This window comes from Neoarius graeffei, chromosome 19 (genome assembly GCF_027579695.1).
Source record: "Neoarius graeffei isolate fNeoGra1 chromosome 19, fNeoGra1.pri, whole genome shotgun sequence".
In the NCBI taxonomy this organism is placed as follows: Eukaryota; Metazoa; Chordata; class Actinopteri; order Siluriformes; family Ariidae; genus Neoarius; species Neoarius graeffei.
In genome coordinates, this window is record NC_083587.1 from 49,383,775 (window position 1) to 49,400,995 (window position 17,221).

Here is a 17,221-nt window from a genome sequence, read left to right on the forward strand (position 1 = left end):
AAGGAGCTAGATATTTTGTTTGGGATTTTCAAGAGGGCTTGCGTTCCTAAAAATCAGATATTTTAAGCTCTTGATGTGGTTATGTCTCTCATCTCCTTGAAGGACCTTTCAGAGTTTGTATTATAACATCATTAAAATGAATAATGGTATCCGACGGTGATTTCTAGCTTCTGGTTTGATGGAATATTTTCCGTATGCTATGTATTTAGGTTGAAAAAAAAAAAAATCACGTGTTCTAGAGCATTAGTTCACAAATGCCTCTTTTCCACCAAATCAGTTCCAGGGCTGGTTCGGGGCCAGTGCTGGTGCTGGTTCACAACTCGTTCAACTTGCGAGCCAGCTGAGAACCAGTTTGCTTTTCCATTGCTTGCGGTGCTAAGGGAAGCCATGTCATTACGTCGCTGTATACGTCAGTTATGTCGTTGTATACGTCATTACGTCGCTGTATACGTCAGTTACGTCGCTACGTTTGCATAAACCTTGGCACGAATATCGAAGCAAAAACAACACGGAAGAAGCAGCAGCAACAACAACAATAATAATAATAATAATAATAATAATGGATGACTTCGCGTTTGTACAGCTGTTGCTTCTCGTCGCTTAAAAATGGCGATCTTTCGCGGTCTTATTGTTGTTGGTCTTAACAACTCCGCCCCCCTGCTGACGTAAGCGGTTCTTTCCTCTGGCCCAGCAGAGAGTTGGTGCTAGCCTGGAACCGTTTTTTCTGGCCCCAGAGCCAGTTCTTTGTCAGTGGAAACAGAAAACCCGGTTCCAAACTAAGCACTGGCCCCAAACCAGCCCTGGGACTGCTTTGGTGGAAAAGGGGCAAAAGTGGGGTCTGTAAAGCATAGATACAGTCGACACAGGCAGGTTTCTTATAGTTGACTTCTTATAGTTATTGGCTTGGTCAGTTTTACTGACTGCGGTTTAAACCAAACTACAGAAAAAAAAAAAGTCATCAGCTTGGATCGAACGTGATCTGTTGGTGGAAGGTTTGGGAATATTGTTTTCGACTTCCTGTAACCCAAACAGCCAAATTATGATGGTGCACATTTAAGTCACAAGCTAAATATTTTTATTCTATCCACGCTCACTGGATATGAGCAATCACACGCTCCGATTGGCTGCTCTAGTACTAGGATATCAGCTCATATACCGTGAGTAGAGGAAAAACAAAATGGTGGTGCATGGTGCTGAACCAACCAAGGATGAAATAAAAACAACTCCAAAACCCCAAAAATTGTGATCAAGCATTTAAAAGAAAATAGGTTTTCGCCAAAAAAAAAACCCTAAAAAAGATGACGACCCCCCCCCCCCCCCCCCCAAAAAAAAAGTAACAAAATATGGAATAAAAGTATTTGATGGTAAGAATGTATCTTTTATTTTTCAAGAATTGTCACATTTTTTCACAAATTGCTTCTGTCATTTCGCCGGTTTGTTTACATTCTAATCGGAAATGATTTTGTCGGACGTTTTGTATAAAGTTTTTATCAAATTTGCAAAAAAATAAAAAAGGTCTGTTTCTCAAAATCCAGTGAATATGGATGGAATAAAACAATTATTCCACTCAATCTGGTCGTATATTGTTTATAGCCGACTCGGTGCTACGCGCCTCGTCGGCTGTCAGTTCATGTACGACTCGATTTCGTGGAATAACTGTTGAATATAGTTGGATTCTGTCTATAAAAATATACTGTGACATTCAAAGCAGTCCCTACAGGACCGTGTCGGTTTTTTTTTTTTTTTTTTTAAACTGACGACTTGTTCTCTGGTTTCGATCTCAGGCTGTCTGTCGGCAAAGGCCACTTCCCAAAGCTCACGGACTGTGCCCACTTTCACTATGACAACGTCGACTTTGGTTCCATTGAGGTAAGCTTTAATACCCTTAGTTATGAGTGATGATTGGATATCTATGGCATGTCAGTGTGTCAGTTCCCATCCCCCAATGGATCTCTTTTGCACTGAGTGGTCTGTGTGATGGGGTTTGTGGGCTGCAGCTCAGCTCGCTCTGCTACTTGGTAGTAATTCCTACAGACGCAGCCGTCTGGCACTGAAGCTGCCGGTGAGCTAGACTGATGCTCGATGGAATCCTCTGATCAACGTATGTCGAGTTTTTCACCTCGTGTATATTCAAACTCACGTAAAGACACACTCAGCTACTCTTAGTTGTCCTGCGAGCAGACAGTTCCCTCACACACCCTGCTGGTGATCTCACCACTGTTCTCACATGAGCGCCTATCACGCAGCATGCCTTTTTTAGGACGCGGGTTTGGGTGAGTAAGCTAATTTTTTGGTTTCGTCTTCTGAACATCAGCAAGTTCACTGATGGCGACTTTACTGACCTGATGATGATCCATGCATTAAAGAGCTTTCGAGCTCCGTTTTTGCTGTGGAGATCATTCGGTTTCCTCAAATCACAGTTTATTCACTCACAATTTTGGGAGAATGTATACATTGTTTGTCTTTATGAACTGGTGAACGTTTTTTGGGGGGGGGCTATATTAAACATTGTTCATCGAAAATTTTATACAGGAAAAAAAAAAGATTCAGAAATAAAACACGAGTCTTGCCAGTCAGTATTTTTCTTCACTTCAAATCTTGTTCAAAATATAGGTTGTATTCAGTCATGCGACATTTGCTTGCGACTTTACTTCTGGTGAATGAAGTGGTGGTCAGACAAAGCAATTTGGCTGCTGTTATATAAAGAGCTAGTGAAACAATCTCCAACTATTTTTGCAGTTTCAAGGCCGATGCACGGTCAAGATACCGTCAGAGTTACTTTTTGCAATGGGATGGATCCTTAAACGTTATCAAAGAAGGATTTTTCCTAGGAGTTGGAAAATTATCCATCCGTTGAGTTCCCGGACATCTCAAACTCGCGGACAAACAGACAAAAACCTGGAGGAGCACGATAATTTTTTTTTTAAATATGTGGCTGGGTTAAATAAATATCTGAGGATCAGGACACTACAAGATAAATCCTGTATCATTTTTTTTCCCGGGTAAGTTGGAGTTTCTGGGCTTTTTGTACGCGTCTTTGTGATGTTTGCTAGGACGCTACAAGTTTTACTATCGGATGTAAACAAACCACAGCCGGTCGATTCTGAATCCTCCCTGCTCTTCTCTCCAGGTAAATCATTCACAAAGATCCATAGAAACCCCATTAAAGACCTGCGGATTGGCGAAACAGGACGGAGAAGTTCTCGCACCTCGCTGAAACTGCGTGGCCGGGGAAGCGCTTTCGTGCTCTTAACTCGTGAGCTCTGCTTTTGCGTTTCCATGGATCGTCTCGATTATCTTCTCTCTCTAGTTCAGTGTAGGAGCCCAATCTACATCATCGTCCTTGTAAAGATTGCTAGGACATACTGATGATAAAGTGAAAACATGCGTGTTAGGTTTGCAATAGAGATCTTGCAGTCACGTGACCGGAAAGTACACAACCGCCATCTTGTCGGTCAAAAACACCGCTGAATACTGCTGCACTCGTGTACAGAATGGATCAATTTCAACCGACGGACTACACGGCTCATTTTTCTAATGAACAGAACTAGATATATGTCTAAAATAAGCGATCTACAGATTTGTGACCCTTATGGCTTACCGGACGGAGTTTTCACGACCGGATTTTGAACTGCCAGCGGAATACCCGGACGTGTATAATTACCTCATTAACTTTCCCTCGCTGTTCAGTGGTGAAGCACTGCGTGCCTATAAATCTCTGGACAGTTATCTTTACAGAAATTCAGGATTTGTCAGCGACTCAGATGTGGCATCTTGTAAACAAGAATCCTCATTGGATGGGTAAGTCACTTAAGTATTGAGTATAGCACTGACCAGCCGATTATAGAATAAGGTAATTCCAAATCGTCTGTCTTGTTTACATGGATCTGGCGTTGGAGAGGTAGAGGCTTGGCAGTGGAGATTTGAGTGGCTGTTTTCTGAGCTTAGTCAACAGGCCGGCTCTGCAGCCTCGCTTTTGCTTCCGCTCCCGGCACCGCCTCCTTCGCTTTGCTTCCGATAACAATCCACGGAGACCCCGCTGGTCTCGGTATCTCGTCCGGAATGTTTTTTTTTTTTTTCCTCGTCCGGAATGTTGTGCATGCGATGGAAATCGCTACAAACCATCATTTACTGCTGGAAACCAATGTCCAGTAAGTCCATACGGTTGTAGTGGATATTGAAGTCGAACAACACGCAAAAATACACACAAAAAGCATAAAAACCGTGCACAGGTAGGGAGAGCTTGTAGCCGCAGCCGTTGTAGTAGAATTGTATATAGTAGGGTTTTCCAGAAGAAAAGGTAGAAGTAAAAGCAGAAGTAGAACCAGAAGTAGAAGGCAGAATATGGCGTTTGACCGACAAGATGGCGTCTGTCACAATCTGGATCGGCTGTGACGTCACATGCAAGTGCTCCATACGGCAACCACGATCAAACAGCGGTAGTAACGCTTTGTGAACAGCAAGCTGAGCTGACCATCGCTTCATGTCTTGTATATCTAATGAGGCGGACGTGACGTCGGATGCAACCAACCGATTCTGAGGGTCGCATCCAGTCGGAGTCGTGATTTCGAATCGAGACGTGATCAGAGTGTACGCTACCAGTCAAATGTTTGGACACACCTCCTCATTCGTTACTCCATTAGATTTTTTTTTTTTAATCCATGTTACATCAAGAACTGCTCAACTCAGTAAAGAGAAATGACCTCCATCATTAGTTTAACCCCTTCAGTGCCCTTGGACGAGTCACTTGGACGTACGTCGTGAAACCTTTGACCGCTGTGCCTTAGGACGTACGCTACTCGTCATAAACACCTCCTTTTATGTACCTTACATGGCACATATGAATTACAGTCAATGCCTAAAACGTTCTTCCGTCATAAGGCACAGCGGTAAAAAATTTCATGACGTACGTGACTCGTCCAAGGGCGTTGAAGGGGTCAAAACACACATCCTGTGTCCGAAATCACTACTCGCTATATAGTGGACTCAGTATCCCACAATGCACCGTGAAAAGTAGTGTACAACCAATGGTCATTAACCAAGCAGTATATCCCATCATGCATTGCAGTCATGCCGAAAGGAAAAAAGTGTGTTGGGGTGAATGGACAGAGGAAGAAACGCATTATAAACAGACGTTCAAGTACAATTAAAAATAGTAACAGAAGAGAAAAAAGCTAAAATAGATTAAGACATAAAATAGAAGAATAAAAGTGACAGTGCAGAGTGAGGAATTAATCAAAAGCCTCAAATTTGATTTAATAAAAGGCAGCGGCAAAGAAGAAAGGATTCAGCCTTGATTTCAAAGAACTGAAAGATGCAGCAGACACAAAGTCCTTTGTATTTATTAATGTGGGAAATACGCTCAGTATAATATGGATTTATGATTTTGAAAACCCACCAGCCGACTGATCTGGCACGTTTTAATTGTGCGACAGTAATGACGTAAATAACAGCATGGCTGGGGGTGTGGTGGCTCAGGTGGATAAGGTGCCACACCATAAATCCGGGGACCCGGGTTCGATTCCGACCCGAGGTCATTTCCCGATCCCTCCCCGTCTCTCTCTCCCACTCATTTCCTGTTTCTACACTGTCCTATCCAATAAAAGTGAAAAAAGCCCCCCCCCAAAAAATCTTTTAAAAAGAAAATTTTTTTTTAAATAGCAGCGTGGCGGAGTAGTGTCCGAAAGCATTTTTTTTTTGTTGTTGTTTTACCAATGAGTTTACTATATAGTCCTCTATATAGTAATTCCCTACATGTATATAGGGAGTAGTGAACGAGTGAGTGATTTCGGACACCGCCATTTATGCTAAAGGATAAAGTTAAAGAAAAAACATTGAATTCGAAAGCGTGTTCAAACTTTTGACTGGTACTGTAGCTTTCGACCCCTAGCTGTCCCGCTCGAGATCAGGAACCATCCGAGCCGAACCTCTTGCGTAACTCGGTGCGACTGTGTCGTGTAGCTGGGATTGCTTTCTGGAATGATTGTTGTCTGACATCTTTTTTTTTTTTGCTGTATGTCTCTTTAATAGGACATTGAACATCACTGAAAAATGGCGTTTTTAGGAGCTCGTGTTATCCTGATGATTATTCTTTATGTTTAAGATCCCTAAACGTGCATTCACTACATTCCTTAAAGTGCATATCACGGGTAAATTCAGGAGCAAGATCAATGTAATTCTCCGATTTTATATTAAACTTTGGTCAAATATCTGTAACATTCTGCATTCTCTGCAATTTTTTTGACCTTGCGCAATACCAGAAAAATTCAGTTGAAATCAAGCCATTTGAGGCGAATTGGTCCGCCTCTGAAAAAACGTGGCATTTGGATTTCCCGGGAAACATTGATTTTCGTGACGTCACGTGCGGGACGCCTCCTTCTGAATCCTACGTCAGTGCTGGTTTGTTTATGAGAAAACGACCTGGTGGTTTTCTGCAAATTTCTTCAACGTTATCACGTAATTATTAAAATGGTTAACAGATGTATCGTAGGAGGGTGTAGCAACACCAATCTTGATGGGATTAGTACTCATCGTTTCCCAAAAGACCGGACAATGAGAGAGAAATGGGAGCGCTTTGTGCGAGGCACCCGGAAATACTGGCAACATGCAACAGACCACAGCATCATATGCTGGGCCCGACGACTTTGAGAACTATTTGCAGTGGGAAATGGGCTTCAAGAAGCAACTTGATCTGAAAAAAGACGCAGTTCCATCTGTCAGAATGCCCAAAGCAACACCGTCTCCATCTGTGTCAGCGTCACCAAAGGAGCCAGCCGTGTTCGTCTCCCCTGACAGAAGGCGAAGTGCCGCATCCACTGAGGCCCTCGAAGCCGAGGACCAAAGCAGAGCCGTGAAAAAGACCAAGAAAATCGGCAATTCACAAGTTGACTGTTGCCAGGGTAAGAAATAAGAGACTATACTCTAAATTAGGAGTTCCTGTGTTTGTGTGGTACACGGATAATGTTATTTATTGACACACAAAAGTAAACAACATGAAAGCGCTGGGCGATAATACACTTGCTTCACGTGTATCAAGGGATGTGTGTGTCAAGGCTTGAGATCTTGGGAGCTGTCAAACACATTAAATGTATATACAACCCTGCTTAGCCGATTCCATGTGTGTAGCTTATGAAATCTTTCTCCTACAGTAGCCAGGACTCTTCTAAAGGAAGAAATGTATAAATACATAATCGTAATTAGAAGAAATATGATTTCTGTAGGGCGGCACAGTGGTGTAGTGGTTAGCGCTGTCGCCTCACAACAAGAAGGTCCGGGTTCGAGCCCCGTGGCCGGCGAGGGCCTTGCTGTGTGGAGTTTGCATGTTCTCCCCGTGTCCGCGTGGGTTTCCTCCGGGTGCTCCGGTTTCCCCCACAGTCCAAAGACATGCAGGTTAGGTTAACTGGTGACTCTAAATTGACCGTAGGTGTGAATGTGAGTGTGAATGGTTGTCTGTGTCTATTGCCGCTTTTCCACTACCAAAGCGGCTGAGCTGGGCTGAGCTGGGCTGAGCCGTGCCGTGCTGAGCGGGGCTGTTGGAGTTGCATTTCGACTACAGCCGCGCTGAACTGTGCTGGCTGGAAGTGGGTGGACACATTGGGTGGAGTTAGCGAAAGTGGGTGGACGTCACGTGATGTCGTTAGGCGGCGCAAACAGTGACATCAGTGATCTTTTAAGCGGTAGTCTCACGACCCGGATAGTAAACAATAAACATGGAGGACATGGAGTCGTTAGTGTTGCTGGTCTTGGTGCTGTGGCTTGTTGTCACCGACAACGCCAACAGATACTGGCAAGAGCGTATAGATGAGGCGAGGCGCATAAGGCTTCAGAAATTCTCGTAATTCTTCTTCTTCCGGGTTTACGGTGTTTACAGATCCCAGCGTGCTCGCAGGGTGTGTGTGGGCATGTGAGGACACTCCTCCTCACCAATCAGTGCACAGGGGAGTGTCTGCTCACGCCCCCAGCCTCACTCAGCTCGGTTTGGCTTGCTTCAGCCCCACTCCAAAACCGTGCGAGTTTTGGGTGCTAAGCAGGGCTGAAGCGAGCTGAGTCGTGCTGTTCTGAGGTAGTCGAAACGCGAGCTGTGTCGGGCTGAAGCGAGCTGAAAAAGGGTAGTGGAAAAGGGCCATATGTGTCAGCCCTGTGATGACCTGGCGACTTGTCCAGGGTGTACCCCGCCTTTCGCCCGTAGTCAGCTGGGATAGGCTCCAGCTTGCCTGCGACCCTGTAGAACAGGATAAAGCGGCTACACATAATGAGATGAGATGATTTATGTAACAATAGATAGATGAGCAAAATCGCTAGCTGCTAAACTTGGTCTACACAGGCTGTGCACTGAATGATCTCGCAGCAGGATCTCGCAGCCTGCTGGCGCTTCCGCACATGACGTCACGAATCTGGCTCCAGACTCCTTTGGGATTTTTTCCAGACGCGTTTTGTTATTTTATTTTCTTTCTGCTGTAGACAGATGGCCTTGTGCAAAATTACCCTTCTGGATGAGTGTGTAAAGGGACATACTTTGAGATAAAAAAAAAAACCACGAAATTGGTCCAGGATATGCACTTTTAAAGTGTCTGATGCTAAGCTTTTGCATGGGATTTGCAAGCCTCGTATCGCCTCTATTATTTTGCGTGTGTCAAGATATGTCAGGGCTTGAGGCTTGATGTGCAGTGAGTGAGGACTGCACTGCAGTGTAGAGGAGGAACATCTCCAGGGTTGGTGTACTTTTGTGCCTGACGCACTTTTTTTTTTTTTTTTTTTCCTCTCGTCACATTTTGTTTCTTCTCATCTTTTCTTGTCTCGTCTTGTCTGGCCACCTTCTTTTCTCTTCTTATCTAGTCTTGCCTTGTTTCTCAGCTTTCTTTTCTCCATGTCTCATCTTCTCACTTCTTCTCATCTCTCTTCTTTCCTTTTCGTCCTGTTTCCTTTCTTGTTTTGTCACTTCTCGTCGTCTTATCTCGATTCCTTATTTCTCGCCGTATTTCTTTTCCTGTCGTTTCTTCTGTTCTTGTCTCTTTTTTCACCTTTTACTCCTCTCGTCCCTTAATTTCTCGTCTTGTCTCTTCTCGTTCTTCTCCCATTGTCTCGTCTTCTCTCTTTAAACGACTGTTTCGTTCAAATCCTCTCCAACTCGCTGGCCTCCCCTCCGAACCCAGCAGGCCACAGCAGATAGTTAGAAACCTTTCAATGGCCTGCTTTTGTTCACTTTGTGTTCCCTGTGCCAGAACAACCATCACGTTCTCCTTGAATTTCAGTGCGGGGGATTCCACCGCTCTGCTTTTTAACTGGTTTATGCTAAAGTTATTTTCCCCACTCGCTCAGGAGGATGTTTTTGCTCAGCTCTTTCAGCTCCAGGAATTCTTCACGGCTGCAGACATGAAGGATCATGACGCACTGTAATTCAGACACATGCCAGTTCATTATACGGTGTTTTGGTAATAAAACGGAAATAAAAATAATCGCATTTCGGGTCCTTGACAGGCTCGGATGATTAAGAGGAAGCTGATAAGGGGCAGAAGGATGTGAAACGGCTTGCTGTACATGTTGTTTGCTGGGATCTTCCCGTTTCCTCTAACTGACTTTTGATTTTCAGAGTGACTTGCAATAATCTTTTCCATTATTGAAAATGAGCAGGAATAAAAACAAAATTTGGGGACTTTCACGTGTGTGTGTGTGTGTGTGTGTGTGTGTGTGTGTGTGTGTGTGTGTGTGTGTGTGTGTGTGTCCTCCCCGTCAGCTTCAGTTCGCTAGCGAGCAAAGCGACGCTAGCTGGAGCTCAGCCAGTGCCAAAGACTTCATCTTCCTCGTGCAGGTCTCCTGCCAGGTGAGACCTGATGTACATCTGGTTTATTTAAATTATTCCACGAAATCGAGTCGTACGTGAGCTGATGGCCGGTGAGGCACGTAGCGCTGAGTTGGCTATAAGCCATATACGACAAGGTTGAGTGGAATAACTGTTTTATTCTATCCACATTTACTGGATTTTGAGAAACGGAGCATTTTTATTTTTTTTGCAAATTCGATAAATAAACCTTTTATACAAAACGTCCGACAAAATAATTAACGCTTAGAATGTAAACAAACCGGCGAAATGACTAGTGTTCTGTAAAGTTATCCTACCTCTTGGATTTGTCCTACCAAGCCTACTGCGCATGCGCAGAACACATGACGTCATATCTTGGAATTTGGACCGAGTTTTGTCCTACCGATCAGCTGGGCTGATAGAAAATCGGTGAGTATTTCACGCATTTGTAATGCGTAATGTAGGCATATTTGCAATTCAGAAATGTATAAAATACAGTATTTATAAACAAACGAAACGATGCCCCGTCATAACTTTGACTGCACAGTGCCCACTGCGTGACAGAATTAGCAAGTTCTCATACAGACCATTTTATTATTCAAAACAAGTCATTACAAATTATTTGACTCGGCCAAAGACTCGACCAATACGCACAAAACATAAAAATCGGCAAATGCGTGAAATTCTCACCGATTTTCTATCAGCCCAGCTGATCGGTAGGACAAAACTCGGTCCAAATTCCAAGATATGACATCATGTGTTCTGCGCATGCGCAGTAGGCTTGGTAGGACAAATCCAAGAGGTAGGATAACTTTTTACAGAACACCGGAGCAATTTGTGAAAAATGCGAAAATAATAATTCTTGAAAAATACATTCTTCCATCAAATACTTTCATTCCATATTTTGCTTTTTGTATTTTTTGGGGGTTTTGTTTTCAAGTAGTTTTTATTTCATCCTCTGTTGCTTCAGCAACACGCTCTGCCATTTTTGTTTTTCTCTACTCGCGGTATATGAGCTGATGGCCTCATAGTAGAGTAGCCAATCAGAGCGCGCGATTGCTCATATCCAGTGAATGTGGATAGAAAAATGAACAATATTAGCTAAACTTTTCAGTTTTTGTTTTTTTTTCTACCTCAGTCCCTTTTTTTTTTTTTTTAAACCCTACTTTCCATCTGTCTTTCCTCATGTCTCCCCTTTCCTCCTCTCTGTATACAGGGTAAGATGTGGACAGTGCGCCGCACATACGAAGAGTTTCGCACCTTGGACGCTCACCTGCACCAGTGTATCTATGACCGGCGTTACTCCCAGCTCCTGCCCCTGCCATCGCTTAGTGAGCTCGGGGACCGAGTGGAGGTGAGAAACGAACAGACGGCACCCTTTCCTCCCCCTTTATCCTGCTTCTCTTAACACTAGCAGTTATACACAATAGTGTGCAAAAGTCTTAGGCACGTGTAAAGAAATCCTGTCGACCAAAAATGGCTTAAAAGTAATGAAATGAAATGTTTCAATATTTTAAAAAATGCTATAAGCAGTAAGCCATAATAAATGAAGCAAAGTCAGTATTTGGTGTCAGATGATTCTTTGCTTTAATAATAAAAAAAAAAAAAAATAGTCGTCTGAGGTACAGTGAGTGCAGTTTGATAAGGAAATGAGCTGTAGGTTTTACTGAGCATCTTACAGAACCAGCCACAGTTCTTCTGGACTCTTTGACTGTCACACTTGCATCTTAAGCAGCCTTCATTATGTTTTCCTTTTTTAATCTGAAAAGTGGGCGGCACGGTGGTGTAGTGGTTAGCGCTGTCGCCTCACAGCAAGAAGGTCCGGGTTCGAGCCCCGTGGCCGGCGAGGACCTTTCTGTGCGGAGTTTGCATGTTCTCCCCGTGTCCGCGTGGGTTTCCTCCGGGTGCTCCGGTTTCCCCCACAGTCCAAAGACATGCAGGTTAGGTTAACTGGTGACTCTAAATTGAGTGTAGGTGTGAATGTGAGTGTGAATGGTTGTCTGTGTCTATGTGTCAGCCCTGTGATGACCTGGCGACTTGTCCAGGGTGTACCCCGCCTTTCGCCCGTAGTCAGCTGGGATAGGCTCCAGCTTGCCTGCGACCCTGTAGAACAGGATAAAGCGGCTACAGATAATGAGATGAGATCTGAAAAGTGCTCTCTTAGATATGTAATATGCTGCTCGGATGCATCCCCCCCCATAACATTTAATTTTGTGCTGGAAAACAAACGTTTGGACTCCTGAAATGTTTTTGTACCCACTCGATAATCAGGTATTTGTTCATGTGACCTCCTGTGATTTTATCGATCACTCTCTTGTGTTTATTGTCCTTTTGTAAGGTCTCGAAACTTCGACACATTTGTCTTTTTCCTTGTCTCTCTCTGTTCTTCAGGTCTTCGCCCCCATGCTCTCCGAGTACCTGAGTCGTCTCTCCGTGATCGTGGACAGTAAGCTGAACTGTGGGCCCGTTCTCACCTGGATGGAGGTAACGCGAGTATACCGCTCTGTACGATAACACGAACAGTATGTTATCGCTGCAGATCGTTAAAGAGCCGCTTATGTAACTTTTATTTTTATTTTTTTATGGAAGGAGTCTCCAGCTTTGTTGCGACAGTCAGAGAAAAAGCTGTAGTAACAGTAAAACACATCACACCACGACGTTGTTGATTTATTATCCTGTAACTGCAGGCCTCGTTGTGCTTCTTGCTTATTAGAAAGATTTGAGGAAGAACAAGATGTGTTTCTGTTTCCATGTATAATAAAGAGGTAGTGGAGATTCTGATATCTGTGCATTTCTGCATTTTTTTTTTATTTTTTTATTTTTTATTAACTCAAGACCTTAAAGATAGACTGCCTTTCAGATTTTTCGACTGTAGGTCATAAAAAGAATTTTCCCCGACAACCGATTTATTTTTGTTTAGTGGACCGTAAGCTACCGAATTCGAATCGCAGACTTCCAATTTTATTAGGTTGTGTTTTTTTTTTTTTAAAATAGAACAATTAATGAATTTGGAGCCACATGGCCCTAAATTCGCCACTGTTTTTTTTTTTTTTTTTTTTTTCCCCTGCTTCACCATGGCCCAATTCAAGATACTAGGTCATGCATGGCGTGGTGGGCTTTCCCTGTTTGCGCAAGGCATTGCATACATGTCAACCTTTGGTCAATCAAACCTGTATAACCAACCTCCAAAATCTGTATTTCCCTTATAAAATCCTTATAAGATGCAAATTAAAATAATTTACCTAAAATTTGAATGATAATTAACAATGATATATCCCAGTTACTTTTTATTCAATATTAATAACAATAAACCTTCAGAATGAATACAAAGCTCCAATGTTTGACAAAAACACAAAGTGTCACTCTAATGTTCTGAATTGTACTCCATGACAGCTTTTTTAGCACTCCGCACCAATACCTCACTAGGCTGCATGTCACAGCAAGTGTCTGTGTTGATCTTGCCGGAGTGCCCATTCAGAATCTTTTCAGTCGCTAGTGAAAGTCGCTCAGGTGGAAATACGCTTTTCAAACAAAATGTTACTTCCCGGTTGGCAGGATTCTCGCAATGCGGTGTGCACATGATCAGAAGTGGAACTAAGTCTCGCTACCACAAGATAACGCGCAATTTCATAAGACTCTTTACTGGCTGTCTGTGGTGTACAGTACGTTTGTAAATGTTATGCGCTCTTTTATCATCATGGGAATTGATTATAGCTCTAAATAAATATTGAAGTTTTTTTAAAGAATCCGTATAACTTTATTTGTACGCCCGTATACTACGTTTATTGAATCAAATCCGTATAAAATACGGACATTCCGTATAGGTTGACATGTATGGCATTGTGGGATACAAATTTGAAACAGGAGAGAAAAATGGAGGACGTGAGTGTGCGAATGAAACATGAAAGACCGACTACAGTAACAGAAAGCGAGAAGAAAAGACGTTATGTTATATACGAAGAAAAGGAAACGCAAGACCAAACTAATAAATATCGGCGGTCAGCGAGCACCTCGGTGTGATCAGCTGTTCGTTTAGCAACAGAATGATGGAACTGTCAGTGCACCGTCAAGATAAACCTGTAGATGGCAGTAATGCAACACTGTGGATGCCAGCTGCCGTAAAACCCAAAAGAAGAAGGTGGTAAACCTGCACATGCGCACACAGACGACTTCTGTCTGCTTGACTGCGCGAAGCGAGCGATTTCATGCACGTTATTTGCTCAGGAACCTCCTCAAATTAAATAACTTCCCAGCTGCAGAATGGACTTTTTTTTTTTTTTTTAAATATTGCAGAAATAAACATGCATCACAATGACCAAATTTCAGAGGGAACTAAATTTCACCGATTTTATGAACTCGAAAGGCCGTCTAGCTTCAAGTTCTCTTGACGCCCTGCTGTAATTTTGCAGTCGGTTGAAAGTCATCTACGTTTATACTTTCAGTGTATTTTTGATTTTCGTAGCAGCAAAGTGCCATAGACTGTCTATTCGAGAATGAGACGGATCATGTCCAAGGTGTCATGGGTGTCTTTCAGATCGACAATCACGGCAATCGGTTTCTGCTGAAGGAAGAGGCGTCTTTAAACGTCCCAGCAATCGCAGCAGCTCACGTCATCAAGCGCTACACAGCCCAAGCCAGCGATGAGATTTCCATTGAGGTAAACGTGCATGTCGAAAAGCCACGATTCAATTCCGTTACAATTTGTGTGCGTCAGTCCACCAGATTTTCCTACCAGATGCTGAGATTACGGATTTTAAGTCATACCTGCCGTATCGCACTACCAATGCAGGAAATACAAACCAAAGTGAAATCGGACCGAAGGAAGTTGCTGTAAATCTGACATGAAGTCATGTGCACGCAGAAAGCCTTCAAGATGTTTCAGCGAGGTCTAAAGCGTGTTTTTGCAAAACAGCTATCGGTAATTTTAATTTGATGCCGCATTGATTGGTTGGCACCGTGCCAAATTCATTCTTGGCACTGTGTCTGTTATGTCCGAATATTAGTCACCGATACTCTGTTTCTAACACGGGACCGAGTTTAATCTGTACAAAATGTGACCAACCAAGCTAGAACTATTGTTTATACACGATACTCGGTCATAAAATGTGTTTTTATTCTTTCTTTCGAACATGCAGTGTTGAAAACACGGACGCCAGGACTCCGAATCAGTCAGTACACGTACAATGAATGGACGCCATCAAGCGTTGACTCGTTTCCGGTTCTGGACAGGAACTACACGGGAGTCATTTAAAATGAGTCCCTGTCTCAAATTCCTCTAGAACCAGCCTCCGTCCAATACGGTTGTGGATGATGTTAAAAGTGGTAAATGTATCCTGTAGGGGGCGCTAGTGAGGTGATTATTCGTTGATGGTTACTGGATCAGCCAGCGAAAACGGTGCAAAATATCGCACGTTTTTCAATTACGCATTCTGTAAACAGAGCATCTGGTGCAAAAATCCCGTGGTGCGACGTATATAAAGGAAACGTATGAGTTGATGCAGTACAGGTTTTACAGGACAGGAGTATCAGGTGGCTTGCTGTGTGGTTTTGTTTACGCCAGAAAAAATGCCCACGTGGACGGTGTCTACACATGATTCGGGAGGAATAAAATGATTTCAGTAGTTTTGTTTGTTTGTTTTGTTTGTCCCCTTCCTTCTTGATGCTTCTGTTCAGAATATTAACGTAACCGGAGTTGGTGGAAGCTTTGGCATTTCGTGTTGCTGAAATGACGTACAGCGAGCTTCACCTTCTCAACCTGGAAGTCTGTTTTTCAGTGCTCGAGTCTCTGATTCTTCACTTCCACGTTTTGCTGTTCTGTCACACTCACTCCTCCTCTTCTCTTCTCCTCGTCATCACCATCATCTTCCTCTCATCTGCTTTATTCGTGTTCCCTCCCCAGTCTCTGCTCTATATAGTGGCTCTTTCTGGGCCAAAGAACAGGGTCACCTGGCACATTTAGGACTCTTCTTTTAACTCTCTCTCTCTCTCTCTCTCTCTCTCTCTCTCTCTCTCTGACTACACTGCTACCACCTCTTTCTTTCTTTCACTCCTTGCATCAGCTTTTCTTTTCCTCCTGTCTGTCTCTTTCATCTCTCACTCTCCATGACGTTCTCTCTCTCTCTCTCTCTCTCTCTCTCTCTCTCTCTCTCTCTCTCTCTCTCTGACTACACTGCTTCTTTCCTTTCTTTCTTTTTCTTGCATCAGCCTTTCTTTTCCTCCTGTCATCTTTCATCTGTCTCACTCTCCATGACTCTCCTCTCTTGCTCTCTCTCTGACTACACTGCTACCACCTTTCTTTCTTTCACTCCTTTCATCAGCATTTCTTTTCCTCCTGTCTTTCTTTCATCTCTCTCTCTCTGACTACACTGCTTCTTTCTTTTTCTTTCACTCCTTGCATTAGCCTTTCTTTTCCTCCTGTCGTCTCTTTTATCTCTCTCTCCATGACTCTCCATGACTTTCTCCTCTCTCTCTGACTACACTGCTTCTTTCTTTCTTTCACTCCTTGCATCAGCCTTTCTTTTCGTCCTGTCGTCTTTCATCTCTCTCACTCTCCATGACTCTCTCTCTCGCTACACTGCTTGCTTCTTTCTTTCTCTTTCACTCCTTGCAACAGCTTTTCTTTTCCTCCTGTCATCTTTCATCTCTCTCACTCTCCATGACTTTCTCCTCTTTCTTATCTCTCTCTCTCTCTCTCTCTCTCTCTCTCTCTCTCTCTCTCTCTCTCTCTCTGACTACACTGCTACCACCTCTTTTTCACTCCTTGCATCAGCTTTTCTTTTCCTCCTGTCTGTCTTTCATCTTTCACTTTCCATGACTTTCTCCTCTCTCTTTCTCTTTGTCTGACTACACTGTTTCTTTTTCTTTCACTCCTTGCATCAGCCTTTCTTTTCCTCCTGTCGTCTCTTTTATCTCTCACTCTCCATGACTCTCCTCTCTTTCTTATTCTCTCTCTCTGGCTACACTGCTTGCTTCTTTCTTTTCTTTCTCTCCTTGCAACAGCTTTTCTTTTCCTCCTGTCTGTCTCTTTCATCGCTCACTCTCCATGACTTTCTCCTCTTTCTTATTCTTTCACTCCTTGCAACAGCTTTTCTTTTCCTCCTGTCTGTCTGTTTTTCATCTCTCACTCTCCATGACTCTGTCCTCTTTCTTATACTGTCTGTTTCTTTTTTCTCTCTCTCTCATGTTCTCCTTTCTTTTATTTTCCTTCCTCTTTCATACACCTCTCCCTCTCTCTCCTCTGTCACTCACTCCTTACTCCCCATCGTTGTCTCTCTATTCATCTTTTGTCTCCTTCTCTCTCTCGCTCTTGCTTTCTGTCCGTCTGAGACTTGTATCGCTTCTTTTTCCTCAACGTGCATTTTGTTTTTCTCCCTTTCTTCTCCTTTTCTTTATCATCTCCCGTAGTCTCGATTTAATCCTTCT

General features: G+C 43.3%; 1 protein-coding gene across 11 annotated transcripts in view; it reads left to right on the forward strand.

Annotated features, from left to right (window-relative positions):
* Positions 1-17,221, forward strand: part of arhgap33 (Rho GTPase activating protein 33) — a 121,303-nt gene that overhangs the window by 63,292 nt on the left and 40,790 nt on the right. For all 11 annotated transcript variants that reach the window (XM_060900209.1, XM_060900211.1, XM_060900208.1 and 8 more), the window contains 5 exons: positions 1,785-1,869; positions 9,734-9,820; positions 11,016-11,153; positions 12,191-12,283; positions 14,334-14,456. In XM_060900209.1, coding sequence (XP_060756192.1) covers positions 1,785-1,869; positions 9,734-9,820; positions 11,016-11,153; positions 12,191-12,283; positions 14,334-14,456 — 526 coding nt within the window. The remainder of the gene's footprint in view (positions 1-1,784; positions 1,870-9,733; positions 9,821-11,015; positions 11,154-12,190; positions 12,284-14,333; positions 14,457-17,221) is intronic.